At 38.4% G+C, this 13,339-nt stretch overlaps 1 protein-coding gene across 1 annotated transcript in view; it reads right to left on the reverse strand.

The window, feature by feature from the left end:
- Positions 1-6,039: 6,039 nt before the first annotated feature.
- The window catches only part of LOC107600229 (semaphorin-6B-like), a 133,381-nt gene continuing 126,081 nt past the window's right edge, over positions 6,040-13,339 (reverse strand). Inside the window, exon 17 of the mRNA XM_016292072.1 lies at positions 6,040-8,428. Coding sequence (XP_016147558.1) covers positions 7,512-8,428 — 917 coding nt within the window. The 3' untranslated portion in view covers positions 6,040-7,511. The remainder of the gene's footprint in view (positions 8,429-13,339) is intronic.

The raw sequence follows: 13,339 nt of genomic DNA on the forward strand, positions 1-13,339 counted from the left end.
CTGCAGTTAATTTACAAACCCCAGTTTGGGAAACCTTGAAGTAACATAATGCACTTCATGTTATTAATTACAACGAAAGGAATATATTTTTTTACTCTTTGCATTTTTTATATCAGTATGGTATGAGATTATCCTATTTAAATCAATGTGATAAAGAAGTTAGGTCAAAAAATATTTAAAAAGTAGTCTGATTACATTACCTAAAATGTGTAATGTAATGGATTACATTACTAACTACAATTTTTGTCAGGGCAGTTGCACTGTTTGTCATGTAAGGTTAAACTGCCCTCTAGTGGTCGTTCAGTGTATTTGTCACATGTGTTGTCTCTGCAGTCTCGTGCACACACAGTAGACAGCAAAAGCATTTGGCACGTGGCAGTATGTATAGGGGTTATATGATCACATGAACTGAAAATTGCCAGTGTTAAATAACTCATCAGGTCTAGGGAGTACTAAAACATCATCTATATTATTAGTTAAATATCTGCCCCCCACCCCCCCGTCATGTTACCATACAATGTAGGCCTAACGTTGTATTTCTTTGTGTTTATACAGTATCATAGTAAAACCACAGTATGAAGAACCTTCATCAAAGTATAAATCAAAGTACTTTTGCATTACTATCTGATAGCATCTCTGCAGGTTTTGCGACCGAGATAGACAGTCATAGTGAGAGAAAATGTTACACTATTTTGATGTTCTTCTCATTTGATCATAATTGCGGCATTTAAAAAAAAAAGATGGATAATTAGAAAAAAAGAAAGAAAACTACATATCAGGTTGTACACGCAGTGTAACGTTTCTGGTACAAACTATTACACCTTTGACTTATTTTTAGTTTTAAAAGCCATTAAGAAGCAAAGGACACGAGTCGAATTAAACTGCATTGATGCTAAGTGCCTGATGTAATTGATATGTTGATGTGTCTAATTAACTTCCAAGTAATGATCCTTCAAAACAACATCACTCTAGTCTTCAGATTTCACAGAAGTTGCCATGGTGACATGATTCTCCATAGCAACACAGAGATGCTGTGTGAAATTTCAATGTATGTGCATTCAGTGAAACGCCATCTATTGGACGGTGCCGTGCAAATGAAGGAAACAACAACCTTTCCACTTGATGAACATCAATAATTTGTCTGTTTTGATTTAGAAATACACTGAGACGAGATAAAAATGGCAACATCTGCTTAGACCAAAGTAGTCAAATTATTTAAAATTTGTTCCAATGTTTAATTAATGGTGTATGCATAAAAGAATCCCAAAATGTTAGTATGCAATATTTCGGAGTGCAATAATTTTCAGTGTTTTGATTTAGAAATGCATTGAGACGTGACAAAAATCGTAACATCTGCTCAGACTAGTGAGATTATTGAATTTCTGCTCCTATGTTCAGTTAATTCTGATGTAGTGAAAAATTAAATTGAACTAATATGATTTCCATCTTTTAAAATGGTCAATTAAATATTTTATTTAAATTGAGACATATATAATGAGTACAATGAAAATTTATTTTATTTTGCATGGCTTGAAGTGATGTACTACTTTGATTAAACAATTATTAATATAGGCTCTTATTTTATTAGAATTTTATTTTTAAAAGATAATTCATTACATGCTAACGTTCTGCTGGTAGAAACAGTCTCTGATGTAAGGTTAAGGTTAATAGTCGACCTATATGTATATAGCATAGTAACTTACAATAGCTACAGTAGTAAAAGTCTGTTTTATAATTAACTATATAATATCTTGGGCAACTGTCACCTATTTAACTCTTTATAGTGAGCCTTTCTGCAAAATGGGAGCATACTCAGAAAAAAGGTACAAAAGCGGTCACTGGGTTTGTACCTTTAAAAAAGTACTAGTTTGTACAATTTAGGTATTAATATGTATATTAATAAAGTACTAAATTGCACCCTTTAAAATAAGGTACAAAAAAATGTACCGCCCCAGTGACAGCATTTGTACCTTTTTTACTTAAAAAAAAGACAGAGACAAAGGTCAAACAATCAAATGTGTTTATTAGAATGATAAAATCTCCATGTTGGTTTACGTCTGAAAATAAGTGTGTGCTCCAGTACTGAGTCGTGTGTGTTCCTGTGTGAAACTGGGTGTATATGTGTGTATTTCTATACATGTGAGATTATTTAAAAACCAACAAACGAACAAAACAATTTTTACTGGATACCACCCCTGGACTTCTATACACAGGGACATTACATCATCGCCAGCGGAGGGGTGGAAATCAGGATTTGAGCTATGTACAGAGCAGCTGAGTCTATATAAACAGCTCAACATAACACTGATTCAGTCTTACACACAGCCCTTCACGTCGAAGGCAAATCTGTGTCGCCATATACACTTTCGTACAAAATGCCAGATATCAAGAGATCCAAGAATCCCGCTTCAACATTTGCAAAGTCTGTGACAACCAATAAATGTGATAATATGTGGAACAAAAAAGCAATGAAACTTTGTGGAAAAAGTCAAACACACATTGTTGGCCTTGATTATTTTACAGTATTGTGCTTGTTGCAGCATGATCGGAGATAAAGACACTGGGTTATGACAGCAAGTGCTTATGGGAAAAATCACTTGAATACATTCACAGCACATTCAACACTTTGCTTTGACAATAATAGACCAGAATTAATACAGATGGCACTGTGTGAAAAAAATCTATGTCACTCAACATCACTTTTTTTGCAGTTAGGCATAAAACCACACCAGAAATCATCCGAACAACAGGAAAATATTGTGAAGGGCAAAATCATGGACATTTAAAGTCATTTTAGTTTACAACATGGGACTTCTTTCTAGAAAGAAAATTAGCTTCAGGCACTGAATTTTCAAGTTAATGTGTGGACACTTTTTATTGAAGGCAGTTTGTGTGTGTGTTTCTTGACCCTGTTGAAAAAACCAGCATATGCTGGTTAGGTATGTTTTGACGCTGGGATGCTGGTTTAAGCTGGTCCTTTGCTGGTTTATGCTGGTCCTTTGCCAGCGAGAGTCATGGTTGATTGCACTGTGTGTGTGTTTATGAGTTTAAATTACTGTGTGTATGTATTTAGGTCTCCTCTCTTCAGCATTGAAGATACACCAGGCAGGAAATAGGATCCAGAACACAGGAAATAGATCCCGGTAGGCAGGAAATGCATGGATATAGCTGCTTACCTGTAGGTCAAGGACTCTAAAGCAAGTAATCAAATGCAGGAAGTAGCAAATGCGCTATATGCTAATATGCTAGCCATATGTGAAGAAAGAAGCACGTAAAGAAGATATCATATACTTTCAGCAAACATCTCAAAGTTTTCAAGTGTTCAAATTCACAATCTTCAAAAGAAACTGTGTCATATCCATCTTCATAAGTGTTTGCCAACAGAACTCGGAATCGCTAAGTTTGCTAATAAGCTACGAAGACGCCAAAACAAGTGTGACTTGTCGCACGCTATTTGCGCTATTGATACCTCAAATTGATCAGTTTATTAAGATGTGCTGTTACTTTTCTAAGTGATCAGAGTTTAGTTTCTTGCCTGGTGGATAATAAAACAGGGATTGTTTTCTCCTGAAAGAGAAAAGCTAGAAAGCTACCACATAGCAACATGCTAGTACTGTAGAGGCGTGTTTTGCCTGGAAAACCACGGCTTGTATTTTCTTGAGAAAATAGTAGGCCAAGTATAGTTCCCAGTATAATTCCTGACTATTTCTTTCAAACCTCCCCTGTTGAAAAAACCAGCATTTGCTTGTTAGGTATGTTTTGACGCTGGGATGCTGGTTTAAGCTGGTCCTTTGCTGGTTTATGCTGGTTTATGCTGGTCACATGACCAGCATAAACCAGCATAAACCAGCAAAGGACCAGCTTAAACCAGCATCCCAGCGTCAAAACATACCTAACAAGCAAATGCTGGTTTTTTCAACAGGGGAGGTTTGAAAGAAATAGTCAGGAATTATACTGGGAACTATACTTGGCCTACTATTTTCTCAAGAAAATACAAGCCGTGGTTTTCCAGGCAAAACACGCCTCTACAGTACTAGCATGTTGCTATGTGGTAGCTTTCTAGCTTTTCTCTTTCAGGAGAAAACAATCCCTGTTTTATTATCCACCAGGCAAGAAACTAAACTCTGATCACTTAGAAAAGTAACAGCACATCTTAATAAACTGATCAATTTGAGGTATCAATAGCGCAAATAGCGTGCGACAAGTCACACTTGTTTTGGCGTCTTCGTAGCTTATTAGCAAACTTAGCGATTCCGAGTTCTGTTGGCAAACACTTATGAAGATGGATATGACACAGTTTCTTTTGAAGATTGTGAATTTGAACACTTGAAAACTTTGAGATGTTTGCTGAAAGTATATGATATCTTCTTTACGTGCTTCTTTCTTCACATATGGCTAGCATATTAGCATATAGCGCATTTGCTACTTCCTGCATTTGATTACTTGCTTTAGAGTCCTTGACCTACAGGTAAGCAGCTATATCCATGCATTTCCTGCCTACCGGGATCTATTTCCTGTGTTCTGGATCCTATTTCCTGCCTGGTGTATCTTCAATGCTGAAGAGAGGAGACCTAAATACATACACACAGTAATTTAAACTCATAAACACACACACAGTGCAATCAACCATGACTCTCCTTTCAGCTGGATTTATGAGCTAATCAATGTTCAACCGACCGTTGCACACAACTGCAAGCGTGTGTGTTTTCTGAGAGCATCAGCAATGGCGTGATCGTGCTCTCTAGGATAGAAGAGTATGCTTAAGTGATACGTGTAACACGTGCTTTTAATAAGACACATCTTGCAGGTGCATGAGAACCATTATTAAGTGCATTCCTGTGTACTCAAGTGTGTGTGGCAACTCATCTAATCAGACATCTGCTTTCAATATCTCACAGACTGATGCTATTAGACGTTTAATAACAAAGCTAGCCTATGTGGAGATGGACGCTTGTGTGTGGGTCATGCAGAAAGAGGAAGTTGTTGAAAAAGAGGTTATTTTCCGAACCCTAGAGAGCCAACTTGTTGTCTACTATCTTTTAAGGCAGAATCCAAACCAAAATTAACTTGACTTTTTTGAAACAATCTTTTTGGACAGCAACTCCATTAACAGTGTCTAGATAGACACAGAGCTTAGCTAACTTTAATAAGATCAAAAATAGTACATTTTAGGTTTTCATTACTTGATTTGAATTAAGATGGAACTATTTTCTGTCAGTTACCTTTCCAAACTGTTGTATGCCGTTAAGTTTATTGTTTATTCATACAATTATTTTTTAAATAATTCAAACATTTCAAGATCAGATTCCCAGGGAATGTATGAATTGATAAAATGTATACCCTAATTGCAATGTAAGTCACTTTGGATAAAACATCTGCCAAATTCATAAATGTAAACTCTGTCTGCCATCTTGAATGAAACTGCCTTAGAAAGGCAGCTCACTAGGGTTTGGAACAGAGCCAGAGAGTGTTTTTCTGTACATTTGATTATGATATCTTTAGATAATTACCCTTTTAGTTTTCTGATATAAGGTCACAATGCCTTAGGGACACATGACTGAAAACTTGCAATCCACGATCCCTGTTGATGATGAAGAACTTTCAAAACCAAAGCAAATAAATACAAAAAGGAGGGGAAGTGTATTATGATGGATATGACAAGCAAAATGATTGGTTACTTCACAGACAAACACACACCCAATAACGTAACTGGCTTTAAGTCACATTACATCTCTTGACTGCAGTCCTTTTCGTTCTCGCATTGTGATTCCTTTTCTCTGGGTTTCCATTCTCGTTTGCTCTCCTTCAGAGTCCAGGAGAAACAAAAGGTCAAACGGCATCTTTAGGAAGAAGAGTCCAAAGGTCCTCAAGACAGAGTCTGTCTTTCTCTGTCTTTAATTGTGTCTTTTTAGAAAACAGCAAACAGTTCTCTGTTCCATGTTACATTTTACATATTGTGTAAAAAAATTCACTGTACAAAAAAGGAAGAAACAAAAGAAAAAGACAAAAAAGACTTGGAATCCAGTGTGTTCAGAAGTTCTCAGAGAGTTTCGTTTCTCTGATAAAACTCACAGAGCTACACAGAACACAGAAATTCACGTGGTTGAGGCCACGAAACTCATCCAACCAAAGTTTTCTCTCTCTGTTTCTCTCTCTTGTGAAGTCTGAATTCAAGGCTGAGGTAATACTGAGGTGAAGGCCTCAGATCACTCGACAGAGAACAAGTCATAAAACACAAAAGATTTCCAAGCATACAACAGAAAAATCTCATGTTTTCTCTTCATACATTTTGGTCAAAATAATGCATCAATGCAACTGGCGTACTGTGAATCTTGCAAAGCGAACCATGAGACGGGGCCCTGCCCACATGTAGTGATGTCACACACACAAGCATTTATAATGGAAAAAGTGCTGCTGATGGAGACAGAAAGTGTTGTTATTTTGGCTAATGTGGCCCTTTCTGCAATTTGCTTCTGTTTATTCTCCCGTTTAATATGCTTAAATAGATTCAGTTCATCTTTCTATGAATCAGGGGTGTACTACTCAAGTCCGTCTTAAGCCAAGACCATATATTCAGGAGCATTTGTACTCGGGCTTGAATGAGCTGGTCTCGATCAGTCATAGAAAATATGCTCATGGACATGGACTTTAGTCTGAGTCCAGTATTGTAGGACTCAAGGACTACAACACTGCTACGTATGTTATGGAGAAAATGTAAATTTTTATGAGCTACAAGAAGTTAGAACCAATCAATAATCACTGTGATGTGAAAGGGAGAGGAAGCGATTCCGTAGTACAAGTTCATTCCAAATCTTTAATTTCGACCAGTTAACCTGTCCAAATATGCTCCTCCAGCATTTACACTGATGTAAATGGGGTGTCCTGTACGCCGGTAATCACAGCACTTTGTTTAGAGTTTGGTATCGACCAGAAACAACAACCACCGTTGACCACTGAGTCATTACTCCAAGAAACTGTTGGGTTCTTCCTCTTATTTGGAGTTAACAATTGTCCCAAATGAAATGCTGTCGTTATATTAAACTTACAAATCTGCTGAAAGGGTAACCTGCTAAAGAGAGTCAAGGTCTGAACAGATTCAGGGATAGATAGTCTTCAAGATGTCTACCCTTCTTTCCTCCATCTGATAAAGGCGCAATAAAGTTTGGTAAGCCGCACTCACAGTCAGTCAGTAAGAATGAGAGCTACAGGGAAAAGCACATCTCTGTCTACATATTTGTGTGATTGTGAGTGATAAATAGAGAGAAGAAAGAGGTGTTTCCAGTAGGAATGGCTGCTCTTATCCTTGGCAGTGAGGTCCAGTTTTGGCTTTTCCTCATGCAAGCAGTTCCAGACAAATGAGGAAAAGGATGACAAGCAGGTGAGGAAAGAAACAGAGCGAGAGACACAGAGAGCTGCTGTGATTGGCCAGGTTGCGCTCCGCAGTCCACATGAGGTTTCAGCCGCTCACGTTTCTACAATTTCCCACTCCTCGCATCTTGGTTCCTCTCTGTTCACTGGCCTGTTGGTGTCCGATCGCTCCCTCCCTTCCCGAGCAGGTGGCTGAAGTCCGCCAGGTCGATGAGCCCCCGTGACCCGTGGAGCATGGAGCGCGTCAGTCCTGCAGGATGCTGCGAGGCCGGGGTGTAGTGGTGGCCCGTTGGAGGTATGCCATGACTGCTGAAGATGTAGCCTTCGTGGGTCCAGCGAAGAGGCTCTCCGCTGTACTCTATCTGGGTGCTGGGCGCTGACACCACTCTCCGCCGGTCAGGGGAGTCTTGGGGAGTCATGGGGTAGTTGTATTCACCTGCCGACTTGCGAAGAAGAGTGCCTGGCCGTATTCCCTGATCCCGGTACTTGGAGAGAGAGACATAGCGTTGGCGGTCGATACCGGTTTCAATGGCTTCCTCATGGCGTCGACCAGATCCTTGCAGGAGTTTAGAGCTGAGAAACAAGGTGGATGGTGGAGGTGGACACTGGGTTCCCACTGAGCTCAAGAAGGTCTGGCTTTGGTCCCAACTGGATCCGGAATCAGACAGGCGTAGCCCACGTTTCTGCTGCAGGGGAGTTTGCTCAGGTGTGGGAAGCAGACCTGGATCCAAGTCGCCCGCTTTGACCCAACCATTCGGCATTACGAAGAGCGTCTCACCTTGTGAACGAGGCCGGTCCGTGCCGCTGTGCCGGGATACACTCATCACAGAGCCGCTCCTGCTTTGTCCCATTATGCACCGTTCCTTCTCGTTCTTCCGCTGACTACTGGACGAAGGAGTGTTGCTGTGCGCACGGTGGCGGTGTTTTTGACCCATGATCCAGCACACTGCCAGGCCTGATAGCGCTGCCCCGGTGGAGAAAGCGGAAACTGCAGCGACAACCAGCAGGTTCAACGTAACAAGACTTTCGGGCTCGTCCATAAAACTCTCACGTAACAGACCTGCAAAAAGAGAGCAAAATATGTTACAATCCCAAAACAATAACGAACTTGGGGCTAGTTTTACTAACAGCTTGTGCCAGCGCAAACCTTCTTTTGGCATAAAAATATTATTGTCAGGGTTTACTAAAGACGCGCAGTGAAGAATTAGAGCTGAAAAGGCGTGGACAGTTATTTTTGCGCATGACCTTATTTAATATGCATGGAGTTTCCCTTTCAGATGCAAAATTTATTTAGGAATAGAGTATTCAAATGACTCACGCAACGTGATTTACTAGCATGTGTGCTCGTCAATATTTGGTATTTGCACCATTATTTAACACCCCAAAAAGCACGTCTTAAACTATATTGCGCTTGAAATGGCTGTAATAGTTGTTGCTAGGGGGAGGCACCACAGAAAACAGAGAGTTCGTGGTAGAAGGGAGAGGATTTTTTTCACACGTATTAATTTATTTGGAATGCCAGAAGAACACATTATCCGAACATATCATTTGCCAAGCCATGCTATTTTTTATTTGCTTCAGGAAATAAAAGACGACTTGGAACCCTCAACTAGGAGTCACGCAATACCAGGTCTATCAAAAATTCTTGCAACCCTTCATTGTACTGTACTGTACTTATTTCTTTATTCTTTATTTGCGACTACACTAATTTGTGCTGCGCTTGGTATATTGCGTTGGTCGATACGTAAATGAGATTGCGTCTGTGTTCTTTAATTTGCATGTTGTTAGTAAACCACCCGCAGAAATTTCCACGCCCATAGGTGCTGTTTCAGAATTGTGCCTTGGCGCTAATTTGCCCTGTTTAGTAAAACTGGCCCTTGAAGGCCAAAATGCAGTTTTGGGACTACTAAAAACCACTGTAACATCTACAACTATTGACACGATTAAGCTCAGGAGGAATAATCATTTAAAAACTGACACTTGAATGGCTTACAAAAGCATCAAAGAAGCTCCTCATGGCTTATGAAGGGGTGTGCAATTGATCTATTGAGTTTCTGTACATTACAGCCCCAGCAATCGATCAGAAAACAAGAGACTGTTGACTACAGTCGCTCCTAATTTAGTGAACTTGATACAGCGTGTGTTTCAGTAGGCTAAGGCTGTGACCTTCCAGAGATGGAATATGACCTTAGAAACCTTGCACTTAAAAGTCCTGCCTCAAGAACCATGAACATGCAAATGCCACTGTCAATCACTGACCATGGGCAACCTGTGCAATTGAGATTCATACTGGAAATGTGAATAGATGTAAGAACTAAATGAGTCTAAAGAGATCATTCGATAAATTCAAAGACCGCAGCAGTTTTTGGAGTTGATGACTCATGCTTTTCATACTCTGCTTTCTAATCGTTTCTCCTGGAATTGGTGTTTGTGTAATCCTGGCCTTTCTCTTTCTTTCTTTTAACTGCATTTCTTGTACTCTTTCTTCTGCTGTTCCCTGTGAGATGTCCTTGGTTTTAACTTACTTATTTTCCTCTATTATCTCCTCTCTTGGCTTTCTTCTCACTGACTATCTCTCCTCTAGCGGTTCAGTTTATGTGTGGGCTGTTAGCCGTCTCAGAAATGAGAAGCTGTCAGACTCTGCATCTACTTCGGTATCCAAACTTGTAAATGTCTTGACAGTAAGAGGACTTTTAAAAGAATAGTTCACCAAAATAGGAAAATTCTGTCATCATTTACTCACCCACACGTCAGTCCGAATGATTTTCCTTCTACTGTAGGCCACAAAAGGAGACAAACTGGTTTGGAATGACACGAAAGGGAGTAAATGATCATCATGATGAACTGTTCATTGTTTGGTCACTCACTCTTTCAATTTATAAATTATTATTTTGTGCAGCCCTTCAAAGAATACTATGGTGCTGCCATTGTGGTAGTGTCCAGGATATGGCATTACCAAAAACAACCATATACACTACACACACTCTTTGACAAAGCACATTTCTATTCCCCAACAATGACATTGATACATAGGCATACACACATACATTCATACACAAGCCCCAGTTTTCTGATCTCTTCTTGTATTCTCTCTCTCTCATTCCCTTTCTGTTTTCTGCCATTAAAACTGTTCTAGTCTCAGCTGGGAATCGTAGCTCTCATTGCATTTGTTCATTGTAACAGCAGGGGTCTGCTGCACACAACACACTCAACAATTGAACCCCTTTCTTAATATTTTGTTTCCTGTGAACATTCCTAAAGACTAAAATACTGCTACAAGATTGCTTGTAATGTGTGTGTGTGTCTGACCATTGATGGATTTCTCATACATCTTTGTATTATTTGTAGCATATTTTCAGCTGAAAATTAAACTTTGCCATAACAGGAATAAATTATATTTTAAAATACATTAAAATAGAAAACAATCATTTTAATAATAAGTGAACAAAAATAAAAACTACAATAATATTTCATAATACCACTGTTTTACTGTATTTTTGATCAAATAAATACAGCCTTGGTGAGCATAAGAGACCTCTTTCAACTGTACTGTAAATTGTTAAAGCAAAATGTTAAATGTTAAAGCAAATTAGTATACGTATTTATGCAATACTGACAAGACAAAGAGGAAACAACTTGGCTTGGCTGGATAACTTTAATAGCTTTAAAACGTCATCTAAAATGAACATTAACATGACTACATGGCTAATTTTAATGTACTTGCCTGCTTCTGTCAAACTAAAACAGCATCAAACAGAGTGATTTCAAACAAGCTCTGAACAAACTCAGTTTTCTCTCTCTCTCTCTCTCTGTTCTGATCTTTTTTTGGCTCGTCTCAGGCTCTTTAAAATATGACTGAACTTCTGTGTGATGGATGGAGTGAGCGAGGACAGAAGAAGACAAGCGTTTGATGTAGACGAGAGGACGGCTGACCGGCGAGTTTAATGAGCCTGTGACTCTGCTTCATATATCCCAAAACCAAATCATATTAGACTGGCCAGACGGTGGCCATTTTACAGACGCATTTCTATGGGCTCATTATATTATGAATGTGCCTAAATTTCTTTTCAAGGATCCTTTTAATTAGTTCCCATTTGTCTCTTGACGTTAGGGTTAATTTTGTTCTCCATGTTAATTCCGTCCCTCCCTTTCCTATGTCTGTAAATACATGCTTCAGCCTCCAGCTTTATGTTGAATGTTAAAGTGAGTAAACACACTCTCACTGTACAGTATACAAGGTTTTTCTGAGGTTTAGAAATCTCTCTGGCTATATTCATACAACCATATTTAACATAACATTGTGACAAGTGTATTGCACATATAACAGCAAACATGAGAGGGTTGAGTACTGTGTATGACCACAGTCAATTCTCTTTGATAATTCACAATAGCCTTGACTTGTTCCTGCTGCAAAGACCATGCTGCAAAGACCATTTCCAAAAAATATACTAATAGAAGCTATTTCAAAATATTAATAAATACCATAATACTATACTGTATAAATAATACTAATACTAAACACTGTACACAAGCACATCAGCCTGACCACCACACCACTGTAATCTCTTTTAGCTATTTTAATTACCTAAAATATAATATTAAACTTGTATAGCCTATTTTAAAAGACCATTTAAAAATTTTCCATTTCAGTATATTTTAAATGGAATATTTATACTTTTTACAAAATCCACAATTTAATAATGACAATTTCTGTCCAAATATTACTTCTAGACACTATGCTGTTTCATACTATAAATGGTTTTGTTTACTTAAATTAAAATCGAATATTAATTTAAATTAGATTTAAAATTAAAATCCCCCCTTAATAATTTTTTATTGAAGGACATTCGGTTCATGAAACTTCAGAAATCAAAAAATTAATCACAGGTAATTAGTTTAATATACCAATGCAATATCAATAAAATATTTTCACGTTAATAAAAAAGAAAACAAGCAGCGTTGTCATAATTACAGCAGAAATACCAGTCAATTTTGGAAATACCTTTTGGACAACGGGGGGCCTTTGAGTCCAAAATTTTGAGAACCAATGTTTTAAGCTCATAGATCACGTTGTTGACCGCAGCTCTATTCATACAGCACATATCAACCTGAATGTGCTCAAAAAATTCAATTGTGTCTCCTAAAAACTTCAGGAAGTCACCTAGAACGCGACCATCATTCTTTTCCTAAATCAAGATTAGCAATCCAAACAAGATTGCAGTTCTCCATTTTTATCCTGAAACTATCACACAGAAACAGATTCCTTGAAGTACACACTTACTAAGCCATTGAACTTTAATCTATTTCATTCTGTGCGCTTTCTCGCTCTCTCTTCTGTGTGACTCAGCTGAATCTATATGGCTGCAGTGATATATAGCTAGTATCTGTGGCAGTCTGTTATGTCAAGAACTCCTCAAGAAGAGACTTGAGAACCTCACTGCTGTTCCACATTCTGCTAAATCTGAACTTTGGAACGAATTTAAGCGTTTTGAGCCACGGAGAGATCGACAGAGAGTGTTTTATATGCTGCTAGATTTGCAAAATGCCAAAATGCTAAGCTTCTCATTGTTTGACAATTGTAACGTCTGGACCAATCAAACACACAATTTTTCATTTGATTTAACAAATCAGTTATTCATTAGATTAACAAATCGCCACAGTCCCCTCACCCAATAAACTGGATGCCAGGATGTCTGCAAATGACACCAAACCATGGCAACCCTGACACCAGATACTTTTACAACCTCATGGAATGTGAGCAGGGAAAAGCACTGTCTTTTCATAAGGAAAATCCCCAAGGCACAGAAGGAATGGACTTTTCTACTAATTCATTCATAGGAAAACCTTTCCTTGAATGAACAGTGTATCCTTCAGGTCATTGTGTATATTATTGTCATCGTGTATTTTGTCTTTGAGATTGTATACTGTTCTATGATCGAAACACTCACTCCTGTCAGCTTACATATATATA

The sequence above is a fragment of the Sinocyclocheilus grahami genome, unplaced genomic scaffold (genome assembly GCF_001515645.1).
Source record: "Sinocyclocheilus grahami isolate Dianchi unplaced genomic scaffold, SAMN03320097.WGS_v1.1 scaffold280.1, whole genome shotgun sequence".
NCBI classification, from domain to species: domain Eukaryota; kingdom Metazoa; phylum Chordata; class Actinopteri; order Cypriniformes; family Cyprinidae; genus Sinocyclocheilus; species Sinocyclocheilus grahami.